Source organism: Rissa tridactyla, chromosome 4 (assembly GCF_028500815.1).
Source record: "Rissa tridactyla isolate bRisTri1 chromosome 4, bRisTri1.patW.cur.20221130, whole genome shotgun sequence".
NCBI classification, from domain to species: domain Eukaryota; kingdom Metazoa; phylum Chordata; class Aves; order Charadriiformes; family Laridae; genus Rissa; species Rissa tridactyla.
This window is the reverse complement of record NC_071469.1, coordinates 31,672,799-31,687,035: the sequence shown is the minus strand read 5'-3', so window position 1 is coordinate 31,687,035 and position 14,237 is coordinate 31,672,799. Positions and strand designations below refer to the sequence as shown.

The 14,237-nt window shown below is 40.7% G+C and overlaps 1 protein-coding gene across 3 annotated transcripts in view; it reads left to right on the top strand.

Annotated features, from left to right (window-relative positions):
- Positions 1 to 63: 63 nt before the first annotated feature.
- The window catches only part of PRORP (protein only RNase P catalytic subunit), a 54,537-nt gene continuing 40,363 nt past the window's right edge, over positions 64 to 14,237 (top strand). Inside the window, exons 1-4 of one of the 3 annotated variants that reach the window (XM_054197809.1) lie at positions 64 to 187; positions 733 to 2,121; positions 4,431 to 4,478; positions 9,672 to 9,804. In XM_054197809.1, the coding sequence (XP_054053784.1) occupies positions 1,133 to 2,121; positions 4,431 to 4,478; positions 9,672 to 9,804 (1,170 nt within the window). In that variant the 5' untranslated portion in view covers positions 64 to 187; positions 733 to 1,132. Of the gene's footprint in view, positions 188 to 264; positions 631 to 732; positions 2,122 to 4,430; positions 4,479 to 9,671; positions 9,805 to 14,237 lie in introns of those variants that run through there. The other 2 variants (XM_054197810.1, XM_054197808.1) reach the window with 2 other exon arrangements.

Below are 14,237 nucleotides of genomic sequence, written 5' to 3'. Positions count from 1 at the left end.
TCGGCGTCACGTGACCGCCAGCCCGGTGAGAGGCGATTGGCTGCAGTCCCCGGCGCGGGCCCGGTAGCACTTCCGGGCCAGTGGGAGGTGAGCGCGCTGTCCGCTGTGCGGCCGCCTGCGCTGTCAGCGCCTCCCTGCCGGCACCTCACAGCCCCGAGGTGCCCATGGCCGCCGCGCACCCATAGAGGTAGGCCCATCGCGGCGGGGTGAAGGCGCAGCCCCCGCCGGCACCGCGCTTCGTTGCGCTCTGGCGGGGTAAAGGTAGTGGTAGGGGGGTGTAGAGAGAGAGTGTCTTTCCCAGGAGGCGGAGGGCTGCTGAGGGGCCGGCCGCTGTGCACGCTGGGAGTTGTAGTCACGGGGGCGCAGCCCGGCCCGGCAGGAGTGAGGGACACGAGGCCTTGTGGGGGCCTCCTCAAGGGCCACAGCAGCTGCCTGCGAAGCTCACGGTATTTGCGTTTATAACCTAACGTTTACGTGGGATTTCGCTGTAGTTACTAGGTTCACTACTGGGGAGACCAGTTAAACGGAAGTTTGTCACAGGTTGAAAGGCATGAGGGAATCATAGTAGGAATCCCCGGCTGGGACTGCCTGAGGGATCAGGATTGGGATTCCTGACCTGAAATTGTCAAGGTACCTTGAACTTTGTGTTTGGTAGCATGCAAATGTGAATATGACAGGAAAGCACGGAGCAGGTTATGATGTTGCGGTGTTATTTTTATTTTTTATTTTTAGGAAGCCTTCTGACTCGACTTGGATGAAGGCAGGAAGAAAAAAACCTGCACTTTTTGCCTAGCTGCATCAGAGTTGCCTGTGTGCGTACAACGTACTCGTCTTTACAGTAACCATCAAACAGAAATTATGAGCTGCAAACCTGCAAAGCATCTTCTCTAGAAAGAAAGAGACCCTCATTTTGGATGAATGTTCTCACAGTCTAAGAGATTGATTTTTGTGAAAAAAGATCTTAACGTTTTTTGTTTTCATGAGAGGCAAAAAGGACTCATGGAACAAGCATTTTGAAACTGAAGCTTATACAGCTTGACAGCCCTTGGGCTTTTATAATAAACATCCTCATGCAAACAGCATTTTCCATTTTATAACTTCATTAGTTACAGCGAGATAATTTCTTGTTGTGATGGCACTCTTTTCTCAAACTAGTCAACAGGGTTTTCAGGCTTTGCTATGGAAATGTCGTATGTTCTGGCCTGTTTCAAGATGCCAACAACTGTTTGCTGTCTCTTTCAGCATCCCCAATAGGGAAAAGATGAACTATTTCAGTTTTGTGACATCTTCCAGCACTGCATTACCAGTGGATCCCAAAGGAACTGATGTCTTTCCTACCGAGAAAAGGTCTGAAATTGATTATGGAGAAGAAAAAGGATGGGATGAAGAGACTAAAGAAATATCTGAAGGGAATTCCTCTGTTGGAGCGCCAAAGAAACGGTTAATGCGTCAAGTTCTGTCAAGACATAAGTTTACCAAAGTACAGCCTCCAGAAAAGCCTTTGCAGGCTGAGGAATGGAACAGACTGAGAGAAAGCTTTCAATTACCTGAAATATTTGAAGAAGTGATGTTTAACAGTATGGTCAGGTGCAACAGCCCCATTGATGTGGCTAAGTCCTTGCTGACCCATGTAGCAAAGAATAATGGTGACATTGCATATAATTTGTTGCTCAAATATCTGGCATTGTGTGTCCAGCAGGGGCAGACTTCAGAAATTCGTGATGTGTATGATATAATGAAAATCAGATTTAGGATTTTAGAAAGTGGGGCTTACAACCTTCTTATCAAGGGACTGTGTAATTCCGATCAATGGAGAATGGGCTTGACTCTTTTGGAAGAAGTAAAAAAGATTATGATTCCCTCACGGACAAACTATGAATCCTGTATCAAAGCAGCCAGCCGTCACCAAGAAATGAATCTTGCCTTTGAACTTTACCATGAAATGTTGTCTAAGGATTTGGTCCCAACCTTGGATGTCCTGCAGGCCTTTTTTGACTTCAGCAGGGGTATGAAAGATGCTGAGTTACAAAAAGAGCTGTTTGGTGTCCTCTTATATTTGAGAGGGAACCAAATATACCCTCACAAAACATTTATGCGGAGTATAAAGCTATGGTTTGAAAGGTAAATAATGTTTCAATAGCAAGCTCCAGTTCATGAGGATGGGATTCAAATTATTCCACAAATCAAGTCCAATAAGATCCCTCAACATCTCATTGTGGTTGTTGCTTCTCCAGGAGGGACACATTGTCATGAAAAAATCTATTCTATTTTTGCTCCAAAATTAGTGTAAAATTCTTACTGATTTATTTTCTGAAAGATTTTACCTGTTAAATATTGTTCCTTGGTACAGAAAGTAGGAAATTGTGATGGGTCATGGATGTCCAAAATGTCCAATTTCATCTCTTTCTGGGGTTGGTACATAAGGAATATTGACAGATATGACGTTTTTTCCTATAAGCTATTGGAGTGTAGGAGTAGGAAGTTATTTGAAAATTAGATAGTTTCTCTTTTTAAAGGAAAGATGCAGCAAATTTAGCATAGACTAAGTGAAGATTAAGTGTTGACTTTGAGTAGAATAATAGGAGAGGAATAATCTCAATAGGAGGCTCTTTGTTTTAGCACAGTGTTTATTTAGCAGGCTACAGAGTTTGTTTTCATGACTAGTGATTGTCAGACTGCAAATTACAGTTAGTTTTGGTGCGCGTGCACAGTGTAGTTCACCTGAGCCCACTGCATATTTGTCATGCTGTTGTATGTGAGCCCATCTGTGACTTTTTTCTAAGTGTTGACTTTGGTTTATGTGAGCTACACAGCCATTTTACAAGTTAGACTTCCTGGATGGAAATATGGCTCTGGGAATGCACTACCATTATTAGAACGGTCTATACTGCTGTCCCCCAGCTGTTTTGTTTTCCTGGGAACACCTAGGGAACAGACAGAGTAGGCTTCAGTTGAGATGAACTGGTTTAGGGGGTGAAAATCTGTTGTGGGGTGCTATTTTCCCAGTGAGTAGAGAAGGACTTACCTGTAGGTGTGTGCTGCCTGCGCAGGAAACTCAACGTAATAAAAAATCCTTGGCAAGGAGAGTGCAGGGGCAGTGAGTATGTTGAACTATATATTGCCTGTACATAGTGACAAACCAGTGGCTGCAAGCTGAAGCTAGACAAACTCCTGTTTTGTATCTTTAATACTGTGTCTGACTGTTAGAACAATTCATGAAAGATGGTAGTCTCAAAAACAAGGTAGGCTCATGTTTTACGATCAACGTTGGGTGTTTCCCTAAAGCAACACGAAGAAGAAACTCCATAAATAGAGGGGCGAAACTAGGTGATCAGTAATCCCACCTGGCTTTTTATCTGTGAAACTGTACAAAATGCTCCAGTTTACCTGTTTGTTCCAATTACTAGTGCTGAACTTGTGTTTTCTGGTGGTTGAAAATAAATAAGCAGTTTACGTGGAGTTCCCAAAAAGAAAGAGGATCTGATAACTTCTAGCACTGTTAGTCTTGCAAAAACGATGTAGATGATTGGCAGGTAACTTTTGCTGACAAAGGAAGCTGATGGTACAGTAAGCACAGAAGTGAGCTCTATGAGTGTTTCTGAATAGGTGTAGGTTTTAAAAAATTACTGCTCTGAAGAGCAGAGCAGCACTGACTTCTAGTAGTGAGTAGAGCCAGATCCAATACAGACATCTGAGTGTGCAACAAAGAATCACAGTATTTTCTGGTGCCTGTTTGTAAGAAAACTAAAGAACCACTATGTATCAGCATGAGAAATAGGAAAGGAGAGCAGAAGCAAGACACTTGTTCCGAAGCCCACGGCATGTGTGATTGTGCAGTCTATGATAATAAACACAGTGGTAAAGGGAGAGGTCTCTGCAGTTGCATGTTGGCATGGATATTCCTGTTCCGTTTTGGATATTATAGGGAAAAAAAGAATATTTACACCAGCATGATGGTGGCTGTGGTAGCGGTGGTGATGGTGATAATGATCTGGAGTCAAAAAGTCTCAATGCAGCATTTTGGTATATCTTTGTTCATCTCTCAGGATGACATGTGCATAGAAATCTTGATTCCTGCTGCTTTCGCATCTGGTTTCTGAGGTGCTTTGCGAACGTATGGGGCAGCAACTTAGAAATTGTCAGTGGAGTTCGGTTATTTTTGTGGTTCTAAATATTTGGGTACAATATAAACTGAGGAGGTGGTTGGTGTTAGTTCTCTGCATGTTGTTAAATGCTGGCTCTTTATATAATATTTTCAGGTGTTGCTAAATTATGTATGAATCTTTGTATGATTTCTTTGCAGGGCAGATGATTGATTGGTCTTTTATTTCTAAATGTTGACCAAAATGGAATTGTTCTTTACCTGTAATTCAGGTATTGTTAAATAAGAATCTAATGTTTTTATTTATCTTTCCCTCTGTACATATTAGTATGCCAGGAGGGAACTGGAGAGGACACCTGACCAACATTAAAGACAGGTAAATGCAACATTTTATTTAAAAGTGAGATGTTCTCTTGATTATTCTGTCTTGAACTCTTCATTCATAAACATAAAAAATAGGTTTCCTTATATAAGAAAGTATTTTAAGCCTTGAGAACACGAACCTTTGTTGTGTACATGATTTCCCAAACTCCAGTTTCAAACTCATTCTTGTGCATTAAACAAGACTCAACATGCAAGGAAAGAAGTTATTCTGAGCAGAGCCAAGACAGAAGAACACAGAGAAAAATAAGAGCTACCATTTTACTGGGTGGCTTGTTTTTTTACTGTTTAGGAATTAAAGACTTTCTTTTTTGGTTGGTTTATTGTTTAATGTGACATTTAACATAGCAGCTTTGGAGTCTAAATGGATGTCTTCTTGATAAAACTGATACTGATAAAACTGATACTATTTGCACACTGCAGTTAATTTTTACAGATAGAAGGGTTCTCCCCACCTGATTTTTCAGTGAAAACAAAATGATTCTTTGTTAGGTTTTCACAGGGATAACTTGAGTATGTGTTTCTATTACAGCACGGTTTTCTTAATGTCTGTAAATTCTTACTTTAAACATTATTCTATTTGAAACCTAGTTGTGTGTTTTTGTAGCAATTCCACAACTATAAATGTATAAATTATAAGAATGTCTCCAATAGATTATGGTTTTTTTTGGCGGTTTATAAAAATACACTGTATTGCATACTCTGAAGTAAAAGCACATGTAGAGTCTGCCGCTTTTGAAGCCCATGAAAGAACAGCATAACTCACTGTCCTCAGAGTAGGGGTTGTTCACTGTAAAATGGATTATCATTAGGAATGAGTGTGTGTGTTACTATACTGTATTATGATAATTCACCAAATTCTGGACAACCTTTTTCAGCTTTTAGAGTTTTAAAATTCTAAAGTTGATTGTCTTGATTAAGAGGTAGTCGTTATCTTACTGTCTGTAAACTCTGTTACAGACTTTGAGAGCTAAACTAACTTAAATCACCTCACATTTTATCATGGATTAAGAATCTGTGAACAAAGTGGTGACAAGGTGCTATATGATAGTTATGTTGTGATAGCTGTATGAACACTTTATTTTGAAATAAATAAGCTTGAGGTAACCTACTTGCATAAGTATTTGAATAAAATGGTTTCAAGAAAATAAAAAGAATATAAGAGTTTTGTTGTGTTTAAATTAAATGACTGCTGACAGAAAAGATCCTTAGGATATAAGAAAGCAAAAAAAAAAAATGTTGGTTTTGTTCAGCTTTTTTTTTGGGGTCCTAATCATAAAGGACAAAGCCTTTAAGGTATCTCTGAAACTCCTGTGTTGATTGTTACTAGACTCATCTCTGCAGTCAGCATAACTAATGTCTTAAAACATGAATCTTGAAATAAAAAATCCAGAAGAACTATTTTTTCCTAAACTGAGTTTGACAATTTCATAGGTTTATTCATATGTTATTCTGATTTTGTATAAATACTGGCAGTTATATCATAAGATGCTCATATCCAGGGTATTTTCTTCTTCCTCTAGCATTGCGCTTCTAGTTTCTTTGGACTGTGATAGTCAAAAGCTTGAAACCCCTGCAAACAAACCTTGAATTTTGCTGACTGTTTTTCTTTGAGAGTTAAAAAAAACTTTGGATTTTCAAGATCAGCTATAGAAAACTGCAGATCAAGTGTTTTTGAGCCTGCGTTCAAACTGCTGTAGCATGTCTGACTTCATGCTTGATGTGTAGGTGCCAGAAGGATCCAGGTTAACTGGGACGGGTCCTAAAGTTTAGGCTTAATGATTTTGAAATAGCCTCATAACAGTTCGTTAGGCCTTTCTTCTCTGTTGCCAAACTGTGAAGTTCCTTAATGCAATTAGGTGTATTTAATGATAACTTTACAGCTATATGAGCAGCCAGTCTCATTGCTTATATAATATATAGGGTAAGCCTGCAGTGGCCACAGTGGGTTGAGCAACTGGAGCATATTGTTTGTATGCAGCAGTGAATGTCCATTGTTGGGATTCCATGCATAACTTTTTCGATTGAGTAAATGCACTGTCAGCATTGCAATTAATGCAGTCTTGGCTTATGGTATTTGCATTAATGTATACTAGATGTCAATTGTTGGGAGAATTTAGCATTTCTGATTGACATGGTTTTAGAAAACTACAATGACTTCGCTTTGGCATACCTAGGATATCTCTGGAGACAGCCAGAGGAGAATAACTTGTTCCATTTTAACACTCGAAGCTCAAATCCTATGATTCAGTTCTGAGATTGTGCTTGTGCAAATAAGATATTTGGGTGGATTTAGAGAAGAATCGTTACTCCTTCAGTTCAAACTATGCCCAGCTGGGTGAATATAGGCTTCTGAACAGAGCATGATAGAAAGGAAAAATGTGAAACATCAACAACGTATCCTGCACACAAGAGAAGCTTAACTGGGAGCAAGTGGCAAAAAAGTCATTATTTGTCAGCCAGGAAGAACCAAAGACCTATTCAGATTAAGTGTAATTTTATTGCCTTTTGGAGAAGCTATTATATCCTGCTTATTTTCTTGTTACCATGGCTGGAATGTCCAGTCTGGTGATGAAGATGCAAGCTGGATCTCATGTCCGATATTCTTGGCAGGAGTGCTTGAGAACAGACATGACTGACTGAATTTCCTTAGTGTATGTTAATGTCCTATCTGACTGTTTCTTTTTCCTTTTTCATGTAGTTGTTAAAGAGTTACGCTTGGAAGAATTTCTAGTTTAACCCACAACCAGAGATGCAAGTCAAGAAGTGTACCCATGAAGTCTATGGATATTTGTAGCTCATTGATTTGTCTTTAGAAAGTATATCTGCAAAGCTTTCAGATAATTTTTTTAGGGGGAAGAAAAAGGTTAGTAGTTCGCAGTTCAAGCAGAGAGATGCAAGTTGTTTTGTCTCAGTCCTCCATTGTTACGTGCTGGTTTTGTGGTGGGCCCAGAGGTTAATTTTTGACTTGGGTATGGAGTTGTGCATTGTGCTGCTTATGTGTTTAGTTTATAGGGGCTAATGGGAGAGACAACTAGGAAAGAAAAGAATGAACAAATGGGACATGGAAGCGATAACAGTTCCAGTTTGATTTCTTTCATACTATGTGTTAGGGCAGAGGTCATGGCTGTGGGACATGAAACAACATAAAAGGCTGGATATTAAAAAAGATGTGTGTTCTTGCTGTCAAGATACAGTTCTGGGGGATCACACAAAAATCCAGACGTAGCCATGGAAGTTAGGCCTTTCTTGTTTTGTATCTTGGAATTATGTGTGTGTTGTGCTAGCAGGCTGTAGGACCAAAAAACCAACTCAGCAGTTGACACAGTTCTCGTGGTTGTTTGTTTTGATGGCCTTTTCCAGTGCTGGGGTGTTTTTGCAGCACTAGGTTGGTTAGACAAAAAGTTGTGCCTCTTGGCTGGCACAGATCTGTGTGTTCTCTGTAGCGTTGCCTCACTCGTACTAGTCTGGAAAATTTTTCAGGATCTGCTATGACATGCCATCACTCTTCTTGAGGAAACTAAAGAGTTTGAGGTCTGTTTTTTCACATCCCCTGTTATTCTAGTCTGTAATCTTTTATGATGGATTTTCAGTCTTTTTGGTCTTTTAGTATTAAAAACATGCACAGACAGATCAGTGGAGAGTTCTTGTGTATGTCAGAGACAAAACAATGTATGATTTGGGATTTGCAGGACCACAATTGTTACCATAGCTGCTGGCCTTGCAACAGGGAAACTAAGAGTTCTGAGAAGTAGATGAGGCACCATGCCTGGAGGTATTTAAAAGATGGGTAGACATAGTGCTTAAAAATATGGTTTAGTGATGGTTTTTCTCAGAGTTAGGTTGATGGTGGGACTAGATGATCTGAAAGGTCCCTTCAAGCTAGGCGATTGTATGATGTGAATGATAAAGGAAATTGTCCCAGTGCTGCATGCAGTCACACAATCACTGACATGGCTGTGCGTGATGGAGCGATGTTTCTCACTATGGAAAGTGAACACAAAATGATTGCATTAGTCGACTGTAGCTGCAGAGCTTTTTCATCTGCAGCAGGCCACATTCCTAGATCCGTGTGATGATATTTCGGCCATGCTACAGTGCAGGAACCTAAGTTTCTCAGCAATAAAGAAAGAAGTAGTGATTAGTTGCCAGCAGATAGCAATGTAAAGCTGTTCTCTGTTTGGGTGCAGTCAGCCCGATATTAGAAAATCTCTGGTGGAACTGAGCATTATACAGACATGCAGTGCCAGCGTGACTTAGTATTGCTGAGGACTTTCAAAGCAAACAGTATTTCTACTTTAGTCACGTTCTGCTCTCAGTCTGTTCACTTTGACCACCTTGGAGAAATCTGAAGAAACAGCCTAGAAATAAGGGGAAGTCTGACAGCAAAAGACAAGTTGCACAAAGAAGGTAGTCTTGTTCATTATTTGCTTTTCCAACCATACAGCAGACTTATATTACCTCTTCTTTCTGTCTCTCTTTTCTTTTTCTTTTTTCTTTTTCTTTTGGGCTGGGTTATTCCTCCACCTGTGGCAGATTTGGTTATTCCATACCTTGATAAACGAGGCACAGATAGCTTACCTTTTTTTGTAGGAGCAGTCAGTGTCACTATAGTGGAGCATTTCACTGGTGCGTTTTCTTCTTGTAACGTTTTGGAATGGATTTATAGCTAGACCAAGGCTCTAACTTGGCCTTCCTGCTAGCTTCAACTACTATGCCTACAGCTACTTTGTATGTTCTGGACAGGCCAGTGCTGTATGTATCCACGGGGACTTTCCTGTATAGTAGGGAAACTTCCAAATATTAGAGATATGGAAATTTGTGGTAATGGTGGGAATTGAACTCTGATCTCTCAAAGCCTAAATAAATGCTTGTGAATATTTAAATACCTTTTTTTTTTTCTTTCCATGCTCCGATGCAGAGTTTTAGTCCTAAATCCTCAAATGTCTCTAGAGTTAAATCTTTGATGCTGATCCCACTAAATCACATGGAAATATTTCTAGTGACTTCAGTAGGTTTTGGATGCATCCCAGAAAGAATACCACTGATTTTCTGATGATTGTACTGTGTTGGAGTTCTTGTAAAGAATTGTGCTCATACATAGACACTCAATAAGTTAGTAAAATATATGGTATTTCTTATTTAAAAGGCTTTATCCTTTTATTTTCTTGTTTCACTGTTATTCCAGCGGACAGTGCCCAGTTTGCAACCATCAATTAGAGGATAGTGACCTCACCGAAGAGGAGTATAATAATCTCAGAGAAAGAATAATAAGGGACGTGATACATGGAACGGACACCTTTAGAAAGACAAGTCCACAGGTAGGTCTTGCACACTGTCAGCTTCATTGGCTGGGTAATATACAATTAATGTTCAGGTACTTTGAAAACACCACAAATCTTTTTTTCTTTGCTTTAAACGTTAATAGGCCATTAGATACTGAAGCATCCTATGTACCTTTTTCACTTGTGTTCATAAAATGGGTCTAAATCTTGACCACAGTTCTAGTTCTTACTCATTTTGTGTGGAGATTAGTGGTTCTGCAACAGAGATACGGAATGAAGATGGGGTCCGCTAGATGGAGCCCACGCCACATCTCGGTGTGGTTTTGTTTTACCTTTATAAGTACTAATGTCATTTTGCTGCAGCTGGCACCTCAGTTCTGCACCAGTTCTGAAAATATGGAAGGGGACAGCAGGTTTAATTCTTCAGGCTCTCTGCAGACACAGACCTTGCGCATGTGTAATAGTTACAGAAACTTGTAACAGTTAGTGTTGGGGTGCTTGTAGTACATGCAGCCTGTTGTTCAGACATCTAATTTCCACACAGATTTAACTTCTCCTCAGTTCAGGACTTGTAGCTGATCTGGCTGTGAATTGTACAGGGGAGTAAAATGATCCATAGAAATGTAGTAATAATTTTAAGTATTTAATGGGTACTGATGTTCTATAATATTAAAAGATAAACAAAAGGATGTGTTGTATTGCACACTGTACAACTAACTCCATCTGTTCTCTAAAAGCCTTTGTGAAAATTATAGTTGAGGTTGGTTAATTAATGAAAGCAACAATAACAAAACTTTTAATTCCTTAATCAGTTAACTGTCTAGTCTGTGAATTTACAATCTAATGAAAGAAAGACTCAATACACTATTTTAAGTTTTGATGTCAGTGGATTTTGTTAGTCCGTGTGCTAGCTGAAATTCCATCACTTACCACTCTGGGGCCACCCACTTGCTAGTGTCAGGTTGACTTTGTTCCAGTTCCCTATCGGCAGCTGGTCACCAGGAGGCTGAATGGAGATGAACTCGGTGTATTGGCCATACAGCTTAAAGCCTGCTCCCTCAGTGGATTTTGAATGTGGATGTGGGGGTAGAGGCAAAACAGTGTTGTGATGTGTCAGAGGTTTCCAGAAATAAATTTGGGACTTTTTAGTTGCCTTTGTGATGTGAAAGCAGATGGGTGGTGATGAAAATATGCTGCCCATTTTAGGTATGCCAGACTGTGTGACTTCTCCTGCAGCCAGGGTTTTCCAGAGGGGAAACTAGGTGAGGAGGCTGAAAATAGGATGTAAGCAAGTATATCTGAGAGGGGGGGTTTCCATTTTCCAGTCAGTCACTGTTTTGTAGTAGCCGCAATTCAAATAGAAAACATGTTAGCTTTCTATTCCTTCTTTTCTCCTAACTATTTTTCTTTAGTGCATCTGTGTTTCTTATGATGAAATGATTATTCAGGGAAACAGTTCGAATTGTTTTGAGCTCTAAACGTTTGTTTTCCAACAGTGTTTCGAACTGAATATGTAAGGCATCTGGAATTTTGGGGTTTTTTTTCTTCATTGAGGAATAGTCTTTTGTCTTACTTTTGCAATAGCATCCTTGCTTTATTTGAATTTATTTCTCTTGTTTAAGAATAAATGCAATCAGAGTAGAAAAGATTTGGTTTGTTGAGGATCCCCCAAAAGTAGTCTGTTGTGCTGTGATTAAAAACAAAAAATATTTTTTGTAATTAGTTTCAGGAGAGAAAATCAAACAACTTTGGTTTGTACATCAGAATGGTAGTGAACACTATTTACAAATGTGTTGAAAAGGTGGCTTGTGCGAACTATAAAACCGATTATCTGTGATAAGAAATACTTGTTACACATTAAAAATAGACATAATTTCAGACCTTGATGCACAACTACTGAAAGTTCTATTAGGATGTCATATGGCGATCTAATATAGGGAGCTGCAACCTTGCAGCCTGCCATAAAAAGAAAACAGTTGTAACAAGACTGTCACCTTTTGTACTAATGTCTATATGATGGTTTTAGTCGGATGCCTGTTTACTCTGGCTGCATTTAATTGGAGCTGTGCCATTGAGCCTGAGATGATATAATTGATATACTGAGAGGGAGAATCAACTTTTGCTGTGATGACTTTTCATGTCACAGCTGCTCCCAGGTGCTTCTCTCAAATACGCAAATGTGTAATTCAAATGCAAATGAGTAAATTTCATTCCCTTCTGGTCACTTCATACCCCTGATAAGCCTGAAAGGACTGTTGTGCAGGGGGAAGGAAGCACATGGGAGATGTGTATGTGCTGTCAAGAAGGCAGGAAGAGATGGGTTTGTGGGCATGTAAAGTCCCCACGCTAGGTCTGGGCTAAGTGCATAAAGGGGTTTTACTTACTCTTCTAGAATATAAGAGACTGGAGGGAGAAGAGGAAGTGACCCATTCATCTCTGTGTTATTTTTGCAACTGAATGAGGTTGTGCTGTTTCCAAGAAGCCTTGAAAATAAAGCTCTGTCTCTTTTAGATTGATGCCTTTTCTTTTCTATAATGCTTTGGTTCTCCTTCCGTATGTTGTGCATGTTTCCCAACTCCATGATTTGCCCCAAAGCCCTATGTGGTATACTTCAGTCCTGTTCTGAATGGAGTAGTATTTCCAACAAGTCTATGTACTCCAAACTTTACGAAATCTGTGTCTGACACAGTCTGCCCTAACCCTATCTGGCAGAGCCTTCACTTCCAACTCCCAGGGTGATCTTCTCATTCTTCTACCTGCTTTGTTGACTCTCAGCTTGTGGTCAAAGTCAGATAAAAATTGCCTGCACTTGAGCTGTTTCCAAGGTGAGCTACTCTTACGTGCCCTGAGATGCACGGGTGATTATGGTTGTCCAGCGTTGTACCTGGATGTCACGGCTTTTTTGCCTGACCTCAGAGAGAAAGACAGGGATAGTTAATTCAGTTAGGCTTGCAGTGTCTCCTGAGAAGATCAGGGCCTGAGGAGGAGAAAAGCCCTTCCCAGCAAACAGCTGATACTGTGTGCACAGTGTGTGCCACAGCCCAGGCTATGTGCACCATTTACCTCCTTCCTGTCACTGCTAGGGAGCAAAGAAGTTTAAGGGGAGAAAGGAAGGAGAAGGCTGGGTGGAATTTCTCCTGTGGGTTCATGTGCCCCCTTCCCTCCCAGATTCATGCCACATTGCAGCAAAGGGATCAGATTTCCAGTTAAGTGTTTGTCCTTTACAGTAGGAGTGCAAAAATTTGGCATGTTGCTGAATGCTGCAAAGCCCCTTGCACTGAGATGGGGACTCTTTTGGGCAGGAACAGTTCCTGTGGTTTCTTCTCAGGTGGGAATGACTGAAAGTCCTCTTGTTGGTTCAGTAGCTGGGTGGGTCACTTTGCTAGGGTTTGGTTTAAAATGACAGCACTTGGATTCAGAGCTAGCTTCTGCAAGAACTGTGCTGGCAGGATGAAAATCCTGCTGGTGTCAGCATGGGTTGAAAGCTTTCTTTTAGTTCTGGGGAGGGATATAGGGGTGGTGAGCTGTAGTTAGGGTTAGGATTAGGGCCAAGTCTAGGCTTCAAGATGGTAGAGATTTCTGGGCTTGCTTTTTTTTTTTTCTTCACGTTTTCTTTTTTTTTTTTGTCTTCCCCCCTGCCCCTTTCTTCCTTCTTTTTCTCTAGGAGGCTCAAGAGTAGGACGAATACTGAGGCTGGCTTAAATGAGCAAGTTATGACTTATTTTTGGATGGGTATGACTTACTGGCTAGTAGGTAGGCTGGCGTTTCAGGATGGTAGGACCTGTTATTGCTGAATCTAGAAAGTCCTGAAAGTGTTATGTTTGGAGATCAATGTTTTGGACAGCAAGTGCTGAAGACCTTGAGTTATTGTTGGAGTCTTACAAGTTCATTAGGATTGAGTCCCTGGGATTGTCCCCCTGTACTCAGCACTGGTGTGGCCACACCTTGAGTATCGTGTCCAGTTTTGGGCACCTCAATACGAGAGAGATATCGAGGTGCTGGAGTGAGTGCAGAGGAGGGCAACGAAGCTGGTGAAGGGCCTGGAGAATAAATCTTATGAGGAGCGATTGAAGGAGCTGGGACTGTTTAGTTTGAGGAAGAGGAGGCTGAGGGGAGACCCCATCGCTCTCTACAGCTACTTGAAAGGCCATTGCAAAGAGGTTGGTGCTGGTCTCTTCTCACAGGTAATCAGTGATAGAACAAGAAGGAATGGTTTCAAGCTGCAGCAGGGTAGGTTTAGGCTGGAAATTAGGAAGAAATTCTTCACAGAAAGAGTGGTTGGACACTGGAATAGGTTGCCCAGGGAGGTGGTGGAGTCACCATCCCTGAATGTGTTTGAGACTCGTTTAGATGCGGTATTAGGGGATGTGGTGTAAGGGAGAACTTTGTAGAGTGGGGTTGATGGTTGGACTCGATGATCCCAAGGGTCTTTTCCAACCTAAATGATTCTGTGATTCTATGAGTGTGAG